Below are 17818 nucleotides of genomic sequence, written 5' to 3'. Positions count from 1 at the left end.
GAGTATGTTCAGTACAAAATCATGCTCAGTGTGCACTCTGTTGGCCCTTTGCTGGGTCCATTGCATGATGTGCTGCAGTCAGTAGACCTCTTCACTTGTCATGAGGCTTCCATCTGTGACTGGTTCAGGTTGGACCCACAAGGAGCAATTTTTGTATAAACAAATAGTGGCTTGCCCTTAATTCAGGATGAGCTTCACAAGTCAGTGATAACTTTTCATAAGATTTTAAAAGGTGCCTATATTCTTTGTAAAGGACCTGATGGCAGTTATGTTTCTGCCTGTGGCTGGACTTCTAGGAGACCTCTTTTCTATCAGCGAGCCTCTCAGATGACCAGAGGCAGTACTGTCAGTAGTAGGACCCATTCTCCTTGCTTCTTCTCTCTTTATGGTGTTTTAGCTGGGTTGAATTGATTCTGCACCGTTTTGAAGAGCATAGTCACTTATCCTAAGACTTTTAGATTAGTGAAAAGTGTGTAGCATTTTCAGTTGAACATGAACAACAATAATGTTGTATTGCTAAAAAAAAAAAAAAAGGAAAAAAAAAGGGGTGGGGGGGCTTTTTCCTCTTTTCCCATAATCAGTCTTCATTTTTCCACATTGCTGTTAGAGCTGTTGAACAGCTTTAGACTCCTCCCTTGGATGAATGAAGAGCACAACAGTCCAGGTAGCGTTTGTTGCTTGGTTCCAGTAATGAGCATAGCTGAGGGTGTATCTACAGCTTCCTTTGACCTCACCAGAATGGTCTCCAGAGAAATGGGAAAACTGACAGGCTGTGCAATGCTCTTCTGAAGCAGGAGTGCTGCCGTGTTGCTGTCTGACAAAGGTTACTGTAGCATTTTTATAGAGTATTAGGACACATCTCAGTTGTGGTAGAGAGAATTTGCTACCCCAGCCAGAGGAAGCTGAGTTGAACTGGGTAATAGCTGTACCTGGAAGATGTGCCAACTTGCTCCTAATAATTTAAGCATTAACACATCACAGTAGGAGCAATGTAGATACATGTTCTTTCCCCGTTCTGTAAGAAAGGGATTTTAGGCTGTGGAGCAGATTGGCTACCTTCTTTTTGTATGGAATGATGGGGTAGATTTTCCTACTGAAGAAAATAATGATTGTGTGTTCCTCAGAAACTGTTCAAGAGGAGAACTTTTTAAGGGGGCAAGTGGCAGTGGGCAGTTTTGAGTTTTGTTTTTTGTTTTTGTTTTGTTTTGTTTGGTTTTTTTGTGTTTAGTTTTGTTTTTTTTTTTTTTTTTACCAGCCCGAAAGCTTATAGCGGCTGGGAATCATCTTGGGTCAGACCCACAGTAGACAAAGGAGGACAGCCAAGGAAGAAGAGTGGGGGTATTCCTCCTAGAGGCCACCCTGGGTAATGTGCTAGATGGCTGGAGTAAGTGGGAAAGGGCTAAAGGGCTGGAAGTTGGATCAAGTGAGGATGATTTGTTATAGGATAGAACATTGGCCAGAGAGGAAATTACAATAGGGGTTCTTAAAGTGGCCCTAGTGTAAAAGTGGAAGTGGGTGTTTGTGTAATTTATCAGCAGATATGTGGCCAGGGGAGCCCTGGTTCAGAGGAAGTGGAGTGTATTACTTGCTGGAAAGGATTCTTGGAGGGAGATTCTAAGGTATACAAGAAAAGAGAAGGGGATTGGAGGTGTCAGAATCTAAGTTGTGGGTTGCCAAGCCAAAGGTCGGGTGTCTGGGGCACAGGATCATGAGGGGGGAAGAAAAAGAAGAGGATGGACGGTAGATTTTTGAAGGGTATAGTGAGAAGGTGAAATTTCTATAAAAGTGGTAAAATTGCAGAGGCTTATAGAAGGGAAAAGGAAGTCAGAGTATACAATAGTAGATGGGAAGTCAGGAAAAGTGGTAGCGTCGAGACCCCTAGGTGCCAGTTGTTCAGCACCAGTTTGTGAACTGTATGCAGTTTTACAAACACTTAAAAAGTTAAAAAAGGAAGAGAGGGGCGATTTTTACTGATTCTCAATACACTTCTGGGGTGGTCCACACCTTTGGAAAATTTGGGAAAAAAAGAAGCTTGATCAGCACCTGTAGACGAGGGTTGGTTCATGAGGAATTAAAAAAAAAACAAATCCTAGAAGCTATTAGGAGACCAGAAGCAGTCCCAGTAGTACATGTCAAGAGACACAATCTACTCCCATTGAGAAAAATTCCAACCACACCGGGAGTTACTAGCTCCATCAATGTGCCACTTAACATCGGGGACATCAGAGCCTTCAGAAAAGAGATGGGCAGTTTGATAGATAATCCCTTAGAGGTGTCAGACCAGTTAGACCAGTTTCTGGGGACTTGTATTTATATCTGAGATAACATGCAAACTAAAATTTGTTTAGAAAACATGGGATAAAAAAGACAAGAATTGTAAAAACAGAAGATGGTGACACAGAGCACCCCTTTAAAGTTCTCTATACGTAACCTGGAGACAAAGTGCTTATAAAAGCCTAGAGGGAAGCCCCCCTCACCCCTCACTGGGAAGATCCTTTTATTGTCCTTTTAACCATAGACACAGCAATTCAGACAGCAGAAAAAGCCTGGATACCTGGAGTAAAGAAGATCGAGCACCAGGAAGAGACACCTGAGGAAGAAGTCACCTCTCCCCCTGGAGACCTGAAGTTAACCCTGTGCTGGCCAAGTAAATGACTGATAGTGATCTGATAAGGTGCACTGAACCACCAGGTTGTGATTGTTGTCCCTTTGTGCATTTTAAGTGTGAATACTGTGATGAGGTTTGGCTGGTACACTGTATAAAGAGATTCTGGCCAAAGGGCTTGTGTGATGTGCCTGACTAGCCATGTTTTAGGGCTCGCCACTCGTCTGGGTATAATGAAAGTAGACTCCTGGGTGTGGTTTTGCCTATTCCAAAATGGGCTGAGGGGAAAATTAAAGTAAAAAGCTCAAAATCATTACTGTTGAGTGCCAAGGGTTAAACAAAGTATCCTGCAGTCAGACTCAGTCAAACTATCCAGGTAGGGCATCTTTAAACAGAGGTATGCGGCTCGATCCAGGTACAAAACCACAAAAGACTATTCCTGCTGCTGAGAAGATGGTTTACCCCGCCGCTGGTGGCAAGCCGGTGGGCGAAGGCAGAGGCAGAGGAGTTTTCATAGTGGGGGTCCTGATGATCCTGAGTCTAGCAATGTGCCTCAAAATTAGTATGCATTCAAGTTACTTACCCTGCATGGATGTACGAGGCCCCAGTGTAAACAAAACGGAGGAAAGGTGGATATTCTCAGTTCAGTCAGAGAGAAAAAGAGAAGGTTTTCTAACCAGGCGAGAGCCTGGGAGACAGTTGGGAAAGAATGTAAATAATTCTCTCATCTATCTTGTTGTTCACATTGTTCATAGATATGTTCTGCCACCGTGCGTCATTCACTGCACACCAATGATGTTGTGAAAAATGCATATTTTATGATTGGCTTTTCGCAAATATTAAATTGAATACTATATGTATTATGTTATATTGATTAGAAGTGCTGTATTAACATTTTAATAGTATGGTAAATTTAGTTTTGTAGTTAAAATAGAGCCTATGTATGTGGGTTTTTTTTTTTTTTTACTAGCTCAAGCAAGAGATGAGATAATGAAGAAACTCTTCACACAGAGATGACAATGATGGGGGCCCATAAAGAATTACTGCCTCCTTATCGGAAAAGACAAACATTCTTCCACCTTCTCTCCGTCTTTATGGAACCACCAGGATTAAGGGGAAGAAGTTGACAAAAACCAGAAAAGTTCTTAATTTGCAAGGAATTTATGCATCATGTATGAGATGTATGAATATGCAACAGGCTACTGCTTTTAAAGGTTATTCCTTTGTTCACAAGGTATGCTTATCGGGCTTAAGTGCCCGAGAGCAACGGACGTCCGTAATTCTTTGCTTTTTATTGTCTTGTAATTGTCCTAACTCTAAATTTTCATTACTCTAATTGTATTACTATTTTTATAACTATTTTATTATTATTAAACTTTTAAAATTTTAAAACCAAGTGTTTGGCGTTTATTACAAATGGTAGCAGAGGATGGTTCACCTCTCTGCCAGTGCCTTAGGAGAGTCAGAGTGAGGGAGACGCGTCCTGCCCTGATTAGGCGGCCTAACTGTGCTTCCCTGGTGCTACCGACAGATGCAGGTTCCGATCCGATGGACAAAAGGAGACAATAAAACAAAGAAAAGGGAAAGGATTCCCTAAAACCGCGGAAATTAGCCCCTATGACCAAAGTGTACGTGAAGAACAAAGACCCAAGGACAAGGGATAGGTAAGTATTTGTTGGGATGGGGTGGATAAGGGGGGGATGAATGTGTGTGAACGAGAGGCGGGCTGGGTACCCCAGACATGCTAAGAGATTGCGGCGTTTCTTATGCTGCGTTTCCGTCTTTTTCGCGAGAAAAGCGGCCAGTACAGAGATGAAGAGAATGATAAAAGAGTGAGAGAATCCCCCCGGGGAAAATTAGGATTGCGTCTCGGGGAAGGAGTGGGACCCCTTGGAGAGAAGAAGCCGAGGGTGTTCCTGGTATAATCCATTGGGGAAAATAAGAAGGTAAAAAGGGGCCTTTAAATTTTTTTTTGCTAGGTAGAATTGAATGGGCTGGGTTGAGGGATTAATACACAAGAGCACCCAGGGTTGCTGCTGGGTTGAGATATTAATCCTCAAGAGCACCCAGGGTTGAATAAAAGTCTGCTGGGTTGAGATATTAATCTTCAAGAGCACCCAGGGTTGCTGCTGGGTTGAGATATTAATCTTCGAGAGCACCCAGGACTGAGTAAAATTTTGCCGGAGTGAGGGTACACCCGAGAGAATCTGGGGTTGGGAACAGCACAGCTGGATTGAGGGGTATCCAAGAACACCGGGACTGGCCAGGGACACCTAAAAGTGTAATAGGTGTGTTGAAAAATAAAAGGTACCTTGTTGTTGTGGTTGTTTTGTTGTGTGTGTGAGTAAGTGAAAAATAAACTTGAGTGAATGGGGACGAATGAAAGTATATGTAATGCAGATTGCTTATTTTATGCTTTGTTGTAGTTCCTTGGAGGAAAGTGTGTTGTGTTGAGGGGTGGTGTGAGAAAAAGGAGGTTTTTTTTTGAGAGTGTAGTCGAAGGAAAAGTGGTATTTGGGTAGGGGGAGGAAAGTGAAAAACAGAGGCAGGGGGTGAGTAGATAAGATCTTGAAAAATGGGACAGAAATCCAGTAAGGAAAATACAGGAAAGAAAAAAAAGGAGTAAGAAATTATCAATAGAGATACCCCAAGATAGTCCCCTGGGATTTATGTTAGCCAACTGGGGAAAAAAAAAGCCCTTGGGCAAGAAAAAAGGACAAAGTAAAGATGATACAATTTTATATGCTTGAATGGCCAAACAAAAGAACTAAGATCTGACCACGTTTATTGGCCTAGACATGGTTCTTTTGAAAGATGGATTTGTCAGGCTCTAAATGTATTTGTAAACTCAAAGGAATCGTTTAATTCAGAAGAATCTGCCACGTGTTGGACAGGGGATCTTAGGAAAATAGAAATCTTTAAGGTATCAGAAATCCCCGAAACAAAACAAGAAGGGAAAAAAGGGAAAGAGAAGGGAGGGGAGCAAGAGGAAAAAAGAGGAAAAGAAAAAGAATGGGATCCTTTGCAGGTTTTGCCTCCTCCCTTCCCATTCGCGCCTGCACTGCCTGCGGCCCCAGCACCGGTTTCGGGTCCCAGCGAGCTGCTGCCTTCAGCTCCGCCGGCCCCGGTGCCGGCGCCTGTCCCGGTGCCTGTTTCGCCACCCGCAGCCTCTGTACCAGTCCCCGTCTCGCTGCTCGCGGCTGCCCAACCGGCCCCTGCCCCCATCCCGCCCGGCTGGTCCGTGGTCGCTCTGCCGGCCGCGCCTGGCGGGCTCTCGCCCGTCCCGTCCGTCCCGTCTGTCCCATCCTTGACAGCTCCTCCTGCGGCTGTTTCCTCTGCCCCATCCCCAGCGACTCTGAGACTGTGCCAGCTGCGCTGGGCACCGCCGCTGCTGCTTCGCCTCTGCTGGGAACAGCTGACCCTGCCGCCATTAACCACGCTCCCGGCTGGTATCCCCTGGAAATGCCCCCTCGTTTGGCGGTTCCGGCAGCGAACCCTGCCCATGCTCCCCTGAGCTGCGTTCCCCTGGTAATTGTAATTTAATAATCAAGAGAACAAAAGGGGCATCATCTCGAGGGCAAAATGCTGAAAGGACTTTTGAGGCGCAACAAGGGAAAGGGGAGGATCCAACTGAATGGTTGGACAGACTTGGGAGAAATATAAGGCAACGTTCCAGAATGGATCCGGAGACTGATGTGAGAAACAAACCAAGTCTGAGGAGCATTCCAGGAATGTCTGCTTTTACTGCAAGAGCAAAAGACATTATAAGAAAGATTGTCCTAAGAGAGCAACAGATCTGAAAATCTTCTGAGAGATGAGCAGAGAAGAAGAATAGGGATGTTAGAGGCTCTATTTTTTTAAAGGACAAATACCATCTAGAGTCTGTGATAACTTTAAAAGTGGGTCCCCAAGAAAAAGAATTAGAATTTGTAGTAGACACAGGGGCAAAAAAGAACCTGTTTGTTAAATATTCCAAAATATTATAATGTGAGCAAAGATACTGTAAAAGTAACAAGGAAAAAAAAAATTTAACAAGGAAGTTTGGGCTAGAGAAGGAAATAGGGGAAGATGCTTCATACTGAGCAAATGTCTCCATTGAGCTGTTAATTCAGCTAATTCTTTTCCCTTTACTGTGTCCAAGTAGTTTCAATTATTTCTTCCAATTTGCATTGTGATTTTTTCATCTTAAAATTTGTAACTTGCTATACTCTAAGGTTGAAAAACTAGTTTACAGCTGTGACATAGCCAAACATACTTTTAATTTATTTTGAATCGATGCAAGGCTGTTCAATCAAGTGGTTCTCAGTGTGTAAAGTTAAACTAAAGGTAACACCTGCTGCTTAGCAGGTCAATGGGAAACATTTTTTTTCCAGCCTGTCCTTTTACGTGTACCCAAATGTGTTTTGCTTTATTAGTTAGTTTTTGTTTTGTTTGTGTTTCTGGAAGTGCTGACTACTTGTAGTGCACCTAGAACAGCAGCTAGAGTTGTTCATGCATAGCACTTCTGAAAAATAGGGCTCTTTTTTTTTGACCTAAGAATTGGAGATGGCTACATATATAAATGGGAACACACAAAGCTGGATGAAGAAAAGGTTTCAGTATCTTCTAATGTAAGCTGTTAATTTGTTACTTTCAGCATCGCTGTAGGTGTGTGACACACACACATTAAAAAAAAAAAAAAAAAAAAAAAAAGATGGTGGGGGGGAATCTCTGCTTGCTGTAGTTTTATTTCTGGAATGAGTTAGACAGCTATGAAGAAGTTGTGGGTTCCTTGTGTGGTTTACCCAGGCCTGCAAGGAGGGCTTGGTCGTGATTCCCTCTGTGCTGCAGGTAGCCCTGCAGCGTGGCAGCAGTAGCTTGCCTCTAGTGAGTTTGCAGGCAGGGTGCTTCACCACTGCAGTGCTCAGGTGCTGTTTCCTATTGTGACATTAAAGCTTAAATTCAAGAGTGCCTCTTGCCATCCAATTATTGTTTCTACCACAGGAGCCTCTTTGAACAGCGTTTCCTAGCAGTCAAAGAGAAGGTATTGCAGAGACAAATTCCTTACTTTCTGTCTCCCCCCACTGTATTCATGTTTTGTCCATTCTCTCTTCAAAATATGGATTTGTAAAACTCATGCTCTGTGTCCTCAGATGCCCTTCCCAAATCATACCTTGGCTTCGTTGCAAATTGCATTGCACTAACTAGCATTGTCTTAAATTTTTTGGTGCAGGTAGGGTCACTTTGGAAGTAAGTTGTTGTTTACCTTGTTCCTACAACCTTTTTGAGCTTGTGAATGGAAAAAAATTGTGTTAGAAAAAACAAGTCTTTAGTTTTAGTACTGTGTCAGCTGTGAGTGGCTAGTAGCCTTGGTGGAGAGTGCCATGAATTGCATGCTTGCAGAACGCACATAACAAAAGTAATTTAATTTGTAAAGAAGTTGAAAAAGGGGGAGGGGTGATTGGCAGACTTACCTCTCTGAGACATTGGAATGTGGACTGATGTTAGAAGGTGGACTGATGCTGGAATGTGGATGTTAAAATGTGAAGAGAGAGAAAGAGAGGGAGAGAAAAAAGAGAGAGGCAGGCGAAGGACAGAGTTAAATGCAAGACTGTTAAAAAATAAATAAATAAATAAATAAATAAAAGGGACTACCACTAGAGATAAGATCAAGGCAGAGATAGCTGACTTTCACAAAGTGATTTATTTGTTTAAGCAAGAACTCTTTTCTCTTTCTGGTTTTTTGTTGTTAAGAGGAGGAGGCTTTTTGTTCTGAAGAATGGGTTAAATGTTGCCCAAAAAGTAAAAAGCAAGAGATGTGATACATGTGGTGTTAAAATTGGCCTGGTCTTTCTATTTAACTACTTATAGCTCACAAGAAGAAGAATTGGCCTCTGCAGCTATTAAAACAGCTGGACACAAGAAGAAGAAGCGGCTGTAGAAAAAGCTTTTAGTTAAACCCAGAAAGTTTTGAAGAAAACTAATGGTAAAAGTTAATGCAGTATTGTTTTTCTTTTAACACTGTGTTACTAAGATGTCCTTTCCAGGTACCACTAAAGCAGCAATCTGAACCACAGAAAGAGGGTGAATTCACGACAGCAAAATCAAAGAACTTGTGAAGAACCTTGAAGAATGGACTATCACATCTAAACCGGGTGATATCAAATTGACTTTCAACTGGGACTGGGTGGTAATGGTTTGGGAAAACCCAAATGAACCAAGGAAGGTACAAAGAATAACACCTAACTGAGAAATAAAGCAAAGTTTACATCACTGGTTTTAAGCACTGCCTAAATAAGCCCTCAGACGCCTCCGACGCCTCCTTAGGAGAGGAACATTGCCACTTCAAACAGGAAGATCAAGATTATTTTAATCAGAGTTCTCACATTCTGGCCTTAGCCTGTGACTTGTACAGGGAAGAAGGGAAATTACCATTAGTATTATACTGTAAACTTTATTTGATTCATCCCAGTGCTGGACACGCTAACTGGGTTATAAGTAAATGTTCAAATTATGAGAATAATTGGTATTGAAGCTCACAAAATCTATGTTCTCATTGCAATAGGTATTGAGTACTGAATCTATCCCCTATACAGATAGAACTCAAAGCAACTGAGGTAATAACTTTGTTTTGTGGATGGGAATTATCAGTGCTGTTGACTGAGAGATACCTGAGGAATGGTAAGAAACCTCAGCTAAGGAGTGTTGAAAAGGACTTGCCTAAAAATATTTAGTAAAAAGAGTAACAAAGGAAACAGAGGGCAAGCCTGGATTGACCACTGTACTCGCCACCGAGAAGATCACGCATACCTGCTACGGGAAGCAACTCCATAGGCAGGGGAGGTGGGGGTATAAGCCATACCAGACCTCTGTTATTCCTGTTTCTGTCTCTCATTTGTTGTCTTTTACCTTCTGAGATACTGGCAAGATTGTGTCACAAATGCTACAAAACAAATATTACATGGAAAGAAACCAAAGTTCCTTTTTGTTACACACGCCCATGTCAACAGCCACTGTTATAACCCATCCAAACTGAGTACCTGCAAAAAAAAAGAAAAAAAAAAAAAAAAAAAAGGGGAAAAAGATTGAATTACAAGGAACTTAAGAAAAAGTGGTAATAGATGGGGCATTGAATGTCCAAAATGAGAGAGATGGATTTGTTTTACATTTGATTTCAGGAATACAGTCCAAGATTTTGCAAAAAGGCCATTAGTAAACAAAAAGGTGAAACCAGCACAGCAATCTACCTCTGTATTAAACCCAAATTAGATACTGAATCGTATTATAAGACTCCAAGCAGTCATAGAGAAGATAACAAACAAAGCCGCTCAGGCATTAGAATTAAAGAAATAACCCAGATACCGGTCCAAAAGTGGGAAAACAATGTTAAAAACTAACTGATGGGGTAATGTATTGAAGAATGGATAGTGGAAGAAATTAAGATTCTTCCTTGGATGTTTTACAACTGCTCTGATGTTTCTTCCTCGTTTAATCCCTTCATTTATTTGATTACTAACATAGTCTAAAGAATGCAATTAGATAAGAAATATTGCTCAAGCCAAATGATTTATAAAGAATAAGAGTCGGGATTGTGAAAAATGCATATTTTGTGATTGGCTTTTCGCAAATATTAAATTGAATACTATATGTATTATGTTATATTGATTAGAAGTGCTGTATTAACATTTTAATAGTATGGTATATGTAGTTTTGTAGTTAAAATAGAGCCTATGTATGTGGTTTTTTTTTTTTTTACTAGCTCAAGCAAGAGATGAGATAATGAAGAAACTCTTCACACAGAGATGACAATGATGGGGGCCCATAAAGAATTACTGCCTCCTTATCGGAAAAGACAAACATTCTTCCACCTTCTCTCCGTCTGTATGGAACCACCAGGATTAAGGGGAAGAAGATGACAAAAACCAGAAAAGTTCTTAATTTGCAAGGAATTTACGCATCATGTGTGAGATGTATGAATATGCAACAGGCTATTGCTTTTAAAGATTATTCCTTTGTTCACAAGGCATGCTTATCGGGCTTAAGTGCCCGAGAGCATCCGGATATCTGTAATTCTTTGCTTTTTATTGTCTTGTAATTGTCCTAACTCTAAATTTTCATTACTCTAATTGTATTACTATTTTTATAACTATTTTATTATTATTAAACTTTTAAAATTTTAAAAACCAAGTGATTGGCGTTTATAACAATGTGAGATGGTTTCACTCTAAGACCAATGAAATTAGTCCGCACGATGTTCTCTATAAATACAGCGGTGCATTTAAAATAAATCAGAGTTCATTCTCTTTTCCTTTGATTTGGAGTCATTTTCGTTCCCGTCCTGCTCTACGGCGACACCTCCTCTGCAGGCTCAGTATTCTGGGAGTTCCACAAGCCTCAGCTGCCAATGTACTTTGCTCTGGATATTTCTTGTTGTGCAGTACACAGGGAGAATATTTTGTGCTAGATTCCCCTCTGGGCTTTGAGGTAAATCTCAGGAATTCTGGTGATTTTAATGTCCAGATGAACTTTTGATGGGTAGTAAGGAAAAGGGAAGAAGTGTTAGCGTCAGGATCCACACACAATCAGAATTGATTGTATATGAAGGTGTTTTGTTGAAGCGCGCGGAAGCCCGGGGGCGAGACCCCAGATCTGGGCTTCAACGATACACCCGAATCGGTAGCTTATAACCCCTTCTACTCTCCCCCACCCCACATTAATTATTAAACTTATATTGTTCCATTCTAGTTCCCATTCCCACACAGGTGCAGTTTCGCTTGACCTGCTGAAGACTATGCTTGATTTGCTGAAGACCATGCTTGATCTGGTTAGGACAATCACTGTAACGGGGCTATCATTCACTCCCACGGCCTGGCTGTCCTGCAGGTCCAGGCCTGTTCCTTCTACCTGCCTGCTCTGGCCACCACCAACCCCCGATACAGTTTAGAAATCATTCCTGATTTCAATTCTAAGCTACTAAATTGAACCCTTACTCCGTCAGAAGTACCATGGAAAATTAATCGCTCAAAATGTGAGTGGCCCAACCACACTAAAAACAAAGTCTAAACTAAAGAATTTTTTTTTTTTTTCCCTGACAGGTGGGGTAAAACATGCAGTGCTAGTAAAGTCTTTCACAGATGCAGCCAGCAACCAGCTGTATGAAAATCAAAGTGGTAAAGGATGAGACAGGGCAGGGAAGAATCTTCAGCCCTTCCTGCTGAAGGTAGGACAGGATGCAAACCGACTCTGGCTGTTGTCCATAGGTAACGGGTGTCATTTGTAAAGGAGAGCAGGTGCCCAAAGCTGTTGGTGGCCCATGCCCTGCCGAGCCTGGCCCAGTTCCAGTCCTAGCCGGACCAGGGCGGCGGGCTCGGGAGGGGAGGAGGTGGGGGGATCTCGGGAGGCTTCCGCTTCACGGCCGGGCTGGGGGTGGTGGGGGAGGCACGGCGTGCTGGTGCTCTGCTTTCTTGGGCAGCTGCTGCTGCGGAGGCCACAGATGAGAGCTGCCAAAGCCGCCGGTCTCTGAGCTCCCTGGGGGAGCGGGAGAGTCACGCCTTCTCGGCCGGGGTGCTGGAGCTGCCGCAGCGCAACTGTGGAGAGAGGAGCGGGTGAGGCTCCCGGCTGCCAGTGGCACACTGGGACCCTCCTGCACAGCAGGGCCCAGAGCTGGCAAGGCTCCCCAGCACGGCTGGAGCTGCTGGCACAGCTTGGCCCAGCTGGACAGCTGCCCCTCAAGGCCCCGGCGAGCAGGGGACGGCTCTGGGCAGGCTCCCTGGCCAGGAGCGGGCCCCAGAGCGCGTCTGCCTTTCGAGGGCAATCTCGTCCCCGCTCTTTCTACTCCCCACCTTGCCTTGCCTCTGCCCTGTGCCCCTGGGGCTGCTCTTGGCCAGGCAGCCTCAGTGGGAGCCAGCACTGGCTGCAGCCCCAGCGGGCCCCCCAGGACAAGGCCCAGCAATGAAGAGGCCAATGAAAGCACTGGGCAGCAGCAGAACCCTCAGCAGAGCTCTTTGGACAACCACGGACCGGCCACAACTCCACTGCAGCCTCACTGGGAACATTCCCTGTCTACATCAGGCTTCCAAAAGAAGCTGTTTGAGGGAATGATGAACAAAACACTCACCGTTTTCTCTTCCAGTACTTCCAAATTCTGGCGCAGCATAAAATGAAGACAAGCTCCAAAAGTAGCATGCCTGCCATTAACCCTAGCAAGCAGCGTGTTCCCGGACAGAAACCCATTCCAATGCCCTACTGGGAATCTGGAACAGGTGTTGTGGGGCCGGCAGCATCTGTGGGAGCAATGGGGAGCGTGAGCCCGCGCTGTGCTGCACTGCTGAGCTGGCAGCACGGTGGATACGGCCAGGACGTTCTCTGCTTCCCCCAGAGCTGGGGCCTGCAGGCACCTTGCCGCCCCTCGGCACAGGCTGTGCCACCCAGCAAAGCCCAGCCGGCCGGGAGGAGAGCCCGGGGCCAGCGCAGCTGCTTGGGCAGTCGCTGCTTGGAGGGACCCGGGCCAAACCCATCCCTGAGCAGCCCCTGCCAGCCCTGGCCCTCGCTGCCCCGTGACAGCTCCCCCAGCCCCAGGGGACAGAGTCAGGCCCTGTCAGGAGCCAGTGCAGCCCCTGCCCAGTCAGGAGCCAGGGCTGGCTCTGGCCCTGGGCTGGCAGCAGGGCTCCTGCTCGGGGCTGCTCCTGTGCCTTGGGCCTCTGGGCGCTCAGGGCCAGCTGCGGGAGCAGCTGCAGCGGGAGGGGCGTTGGTGCCCGAGTCCCGATTCCCCGGGGTTGGGAACGAGCTCCAGAGGCCTGGAAGCTGAGGCGCCTCCAGCTTTGGCTGCTGCCATGCCGTGCAAGGGCAAGGCCTGGGGGAAGAGCTGCTGCCACACAGCCCCGCTGAGGGCTGAGCCCGGCTGAGCCCGGCACAGCAATTACCTCCTGTGCCTGTGCCTGGCATCGCCTCCCTTTCTGTAGCAGGGGCTGCCAATGGGCCACTGCTTCTTTGGGGAAACACCTCCTTCTGTCCTGCCTTTTGGTCTGTCTCTAGGGAAACAAAAAAGAACAACTGGATCAGGTGGTAACAATCACCCATTTGTTTGCTGATATCTTCAGGGTGTCATGCTTATCAAAAATGGAAATAAAATTCATAAAACATCTGGGTTTTTAGGGCTGGGCCAGGGTGCCCTCTCCTCCAAACCACTGCCATTCCTGAGCAAAAGTCAGATGAGATTGCCCAGGATGAGGGCACACACATGCATGGTTCTCTCCTGGCACCTGCAGCGATGCCCTCCTGGCCAAGCTTTGGGGTCTTCCCTCTCTGCCCTTCTCCGTGGCTGCACAGAGCACCCGGAAGGTCACATTGGCATTGCACATGGGTGGAAGATGGAGAGCTAAATGCTCCTTCCTCCCACTGACAGCGATCCTGTGGGATCCCTCAGGGCTCCAGAATGGAGCAGGGGAGGATTTCCAGAACTGATCAACCTTCAGGGGAACTTAAGGGAAATGCCACATGAGTGAGCTCTTGCCACATTGACACTGATTATTCTGTCAGGAAAGGTACATTGAGAACTTGCCTCCAGCCTCTGGTAAAGTCTTCAAACCACCATTCACCAGCATTTCCAACTCGTAATCCCAATCACCATTCACCAGCATTTCCAACTCGTAATCCCAATCACCATTCACCAGCATTCCCAACTCGTAATCCCAGTCTAGAAGGGAGCACAGATCAGACCCATTTCCATGGTATGCTGGGATCCCCTTCTGCCTTAGGGAACTGGGCACTGCAAGGGGGTCAGATAAGGCTGTGGGAGCCTGTGGCTCCTGGTCACTCTCCATACTCTTTGCAGGCCCTGTACAACATCCCTGGAGGGGCAGCTGGAGCAGCCCAGGGCCCTGGGGCTCTCTCACTCCCACACAGGAAACCCTCACTAAATGCTTGGGGAAACTGCAGCAGGCAGTGCCACAACTATCCCTCCCAACCTTTGTCCCTCCCTCCTGCTCACCCAGCTGACCGCGGAAAACCTCTCCTAGACCAAGGACACATAGCCAGGCCCTCTCAGGACACACTGGAGCCTTGCTCTCGCCCTGCCCTTTCCCCACCATGGGCACCCCGGTTTTGGGACGTCTCTCCCACAGAGGGACCGCAGCAGGACTGCTCAGTACCCGAGTGCCCCGAGCATAACAATTCCTCTGGGCTGTGCCGGTCTTGTCTGGGCTGTGCCCGCACTGCCAAGCAGCAGAGAGGGCAGCTCAAGCCTCAGCAAGACTCAGCAGGCCCAGAGGCACAGCAATTACCTCCTGTGACTGTGCCCATGCCTGGAATTGCCTCCCTTCCTTTAGGAAATGCTGCCTTCCATAAAGCCTCTCTGTCCATCCCTTGAGAAAGGAAGGGGCACAGCTGGATCAGATGGAATCATTACACATCGGGAAGGTGGAAACTTCAGGAGGCAATACTTGTCAAAGACATGGATAAGGATCAGGAAAGTCCTGATTGCCCCAAGCCCTTGGGGCTGGCTATAGCCCTTCCTTCTCCAAGCAGCCACCCCACAGGATGTGCCTGGGACCAGGAAATTGCAGGGGAGCGCAGGGTGTGCATGGCCCATGCTGCAGGTTGGGCTCCCTGTCAGCTGGTGCCAAATGCCTTCCTGCAGAGGCTGGGGAGAAGCTGCAGCCAGGCCAGGCTGGCAAACAGCCCTGCAGGCCGTGAAAGCAGCAGCAGGGCAGCCAGGCTGCCATGGATCCCTTCCTGCCGTGCCGGGCACGGCGTGTCCAGATGTGCAGGGAAAGCCCCCGGCTGCTGAGTCCCAGGGGAAGGCTGGGGGAAATGCTCTCACCATGCTCTTTTTGCAGCTCCATCACTGCTTGCTTCAGGATACTGTTTGGCTCACAAAATTTCTTCTTTCCTGTGCCTTTGTTCTTCCCTCTCAGAGGACCTTAACAGAACGTAGTTCCATTTCCCAGGAATGGATCCCACAAAACCAGAGCTCAGCCTGTGGGGTCAGCAGGGACACACTACTCACCCCTGCGACGGGAGCTGGGCTTGCGTGCAGTAACAGGCAAAGTAGCCTGAAAGTTCCTCCCTGCAGACACACCTGTAACTCAACAGCCACAGAAGCTCCTGTCACCTCTGCAGATCTGCACCGGCAGCACGGATCCGCAGGAGCGCTGAGGGGATGGCTCCGGGCGAGGGCACACACGTGCATGGTTCTGTCCTGGCACCTGCAGCCATGGCCCCCTGGCCGAGCTTTGGGCTCTGAGCTGGCGGCTCTCCCAGGGGGAAAGGCCTTGACCTACCCTCACCATCTCCCAGAGGCTCAGTAATGGCTATGGGTGGGGAAGCTGGACCACCTTCTCCAACAGCTTCAGCTGCAAAGAAAGGCAGGACAGAACAGCTCCCGTGGCACTGTAGGAGATCCTCAGGCTCCACCAAGGCTCAGCCCCGGGGCACAGCCCTGGGCCAGCCCCTCCCCTGTCTGCTCCTCTCTGTGGCTGCACAGAGCACACAGAAGCACACATTGGCATTGCACTCAGGAGGAAGATGGACAGCTAAATGCTCCTTCCTCCCACTGACAGCGATCCTGTGGGGTCACTCAGGGCTCAAGAAGGGAGCAGAGCAAGGTTTTCAGAATCCTTCAACCTTGACTTAACCTTAATGAAAATGGCAGATGAGTGAACTCTTTGCCACCTTGACCCTGATTATTCTGTCAGTAAAAAGGGAAATTCAGAACTTGCCTTCAGCATTCTCCACGACCTTTAAAGTGCCATTCACCAGCACTTGCAAATGATTCAATTCGCGATCCAAATCTAGAGGGAAGCAGAGACCAGACCCATTTCCATGGTGTGCTGGGATCCCCTTCTGCATTAGGGAACTGGGCACTGCAAGGGGGTCAGGTAAGGCTATGGGATCCAGATTTGAATGGACATGGCCAAAGCTGGACAGGGGCTTGGGAATCTCTGGGCTGGCTCCTGGACACTCTCCACCCTCTTTCCCTGCCCCGTGTAACATTTCTGGAGAGGAAAATGGGGCTGCCCAGGGTCCCCGGGGTCTCTCTTCCTCCCACAAAAGAAACCCTCCCTAAAGCCCAGGGGAAAAGCATCCCCCAGCGCTTCCCGGGGAACAGGGAGCGCTGTCCCGGGAAAGGGGAACCAGGCTGCCGGCTCACCTGCTCCCCGTGCTTGCAGCGGAGCAGCCTGGGCAGCCCTGGCAGGCAGGGCCACGGCCAGGAGGAGCAGGAGGAAGAGGCGCAGAGCAAGGGCCATGCTGCCTTGCCCTCTGCCAGTCCCGCAGCTCTTGCTGCCACCGCTGTCCTCACACAGCTGTCCCAGTGTCAGCACCACTGCTGCCAGCGCCGCTGCTGCCACAGCAGTTGTGCTCAAGGACTGACTGCTCGGTCGTTGTGGTGCTGTGCAACCACGGGGCTCTGGCACCTCTGTGACCTCAGAGCCTGCTGTGACCTCAGCCTGCTGTGACCCCAGAGCCTGCTGTGACCTCATGGCCTTGGCTGTACCCCCAGAGTGCACCCCCATCTATGCCAAATGGACTGGCCTGACTGTAAATCTTTTGCTTGATCCAAGGGCCATGGCTCAGCAAAAACCTTTCTTTTGCCTGCTGGCATTGCAGGCCAGGCTGTGTCCCTGGAAATGTTCTTGATGGCTTCCCTCTTTTCCTGGGCATGCCACTGGAGGAAGTCCAGGCCCAGATGATCCCACTGAAGGAAATGTGCCCTCAGCCCAGGGACGCTCAGCATGGGCTCCCCCAGCCCCTCGGGGCCCCGCCGCTGCTCACAGCAGCCCCGGCCTGGCTCCTGCCTGCCCTCACCGTGGGCATCCACAGCTGCTCCTGGGCATGGAGCTCAGCCAGGGCTGGTGCTGGCTGGGCTTTGCTGGTGGTACCACCTGGACATATCTATGACAACTCTATTTCTTTATTTGAACATAAAATTTGGTCCAAGCCCTGCCCTGGCAGAGAGGGGCTGCCCACCTTCAGTCGTCTTTGGGCAACAGGACCAGGGGGCTCTGGGGCAGAGGGTCTCATTGTGGAGGGATGAGTTTTGGGATGGGCTCAAGACATTAGTGCAGCCGCTGCAGGGCAGATAGGGACAGGAGTGAAGAGCTGGGAACACAGGTGAAGTTCTCGCTGCCTGAGTTGTTAAGCTCCTCTTCTGAAGATGCACAGGGAGCACCTTTGGAGAGAGGAGTTGCTGAAGCCCCCAGCTGCCAGTGGCACACTGGGACCCTCCGCACAGCA

General features: G+C 47.7%; 1 protein-coding gene across 4 annotated transcripts in view; it reads right to left on the bottom strand.

Moving 5' to 3' along the window:
• The window catches only part of LOC137466619 (uncharacterized), a 35938-nt gene extending 18845 nt beyond the window's left edge, over positions 1-17093 (bottom strand). For 3 of the 4 annotated variants that reach the window (XM_068178295.1, XM_068178294.1, XM_068178296.1), the window contains exon 1: positions 16734-17093. In XM_068178295.1, coding sequence (XP_068034396.1) covers positions 16734-17064 — 331 coding nt within the window. In that variant the 5' untranslated portion in view covers positions 17065-17093. Of the gene's footprint in view, positions 1-13506; positions 13640-16733 lie in introns of those variants that run through there. The other variant, XM_068178298.1, reaches the window with a different exon arrangement.
• Positions 17094-17818: the final 725 nt, after the last annotated feature.

Source organism: Anomalospiza imberbis, unplaced genomic scaffold, assembly GCF_031753505.1.
Source record: "Anomalospiza imberbis isolate Cuckoo-Finch-1a 21T00152 unplaced genomic scaffold, ASM3175350v1 scaffold_337, whole genome shotgun sequence".
Lineage (NCBI taxonomy): Eukaryota > Metazoa > Chordata > Aves > Passeriformes > Viduidae > Anomalospiza > Anomalospiza imberbis.
This window is presented reverse-complemented; position numbering and strand designations above follow the sequence as displayed.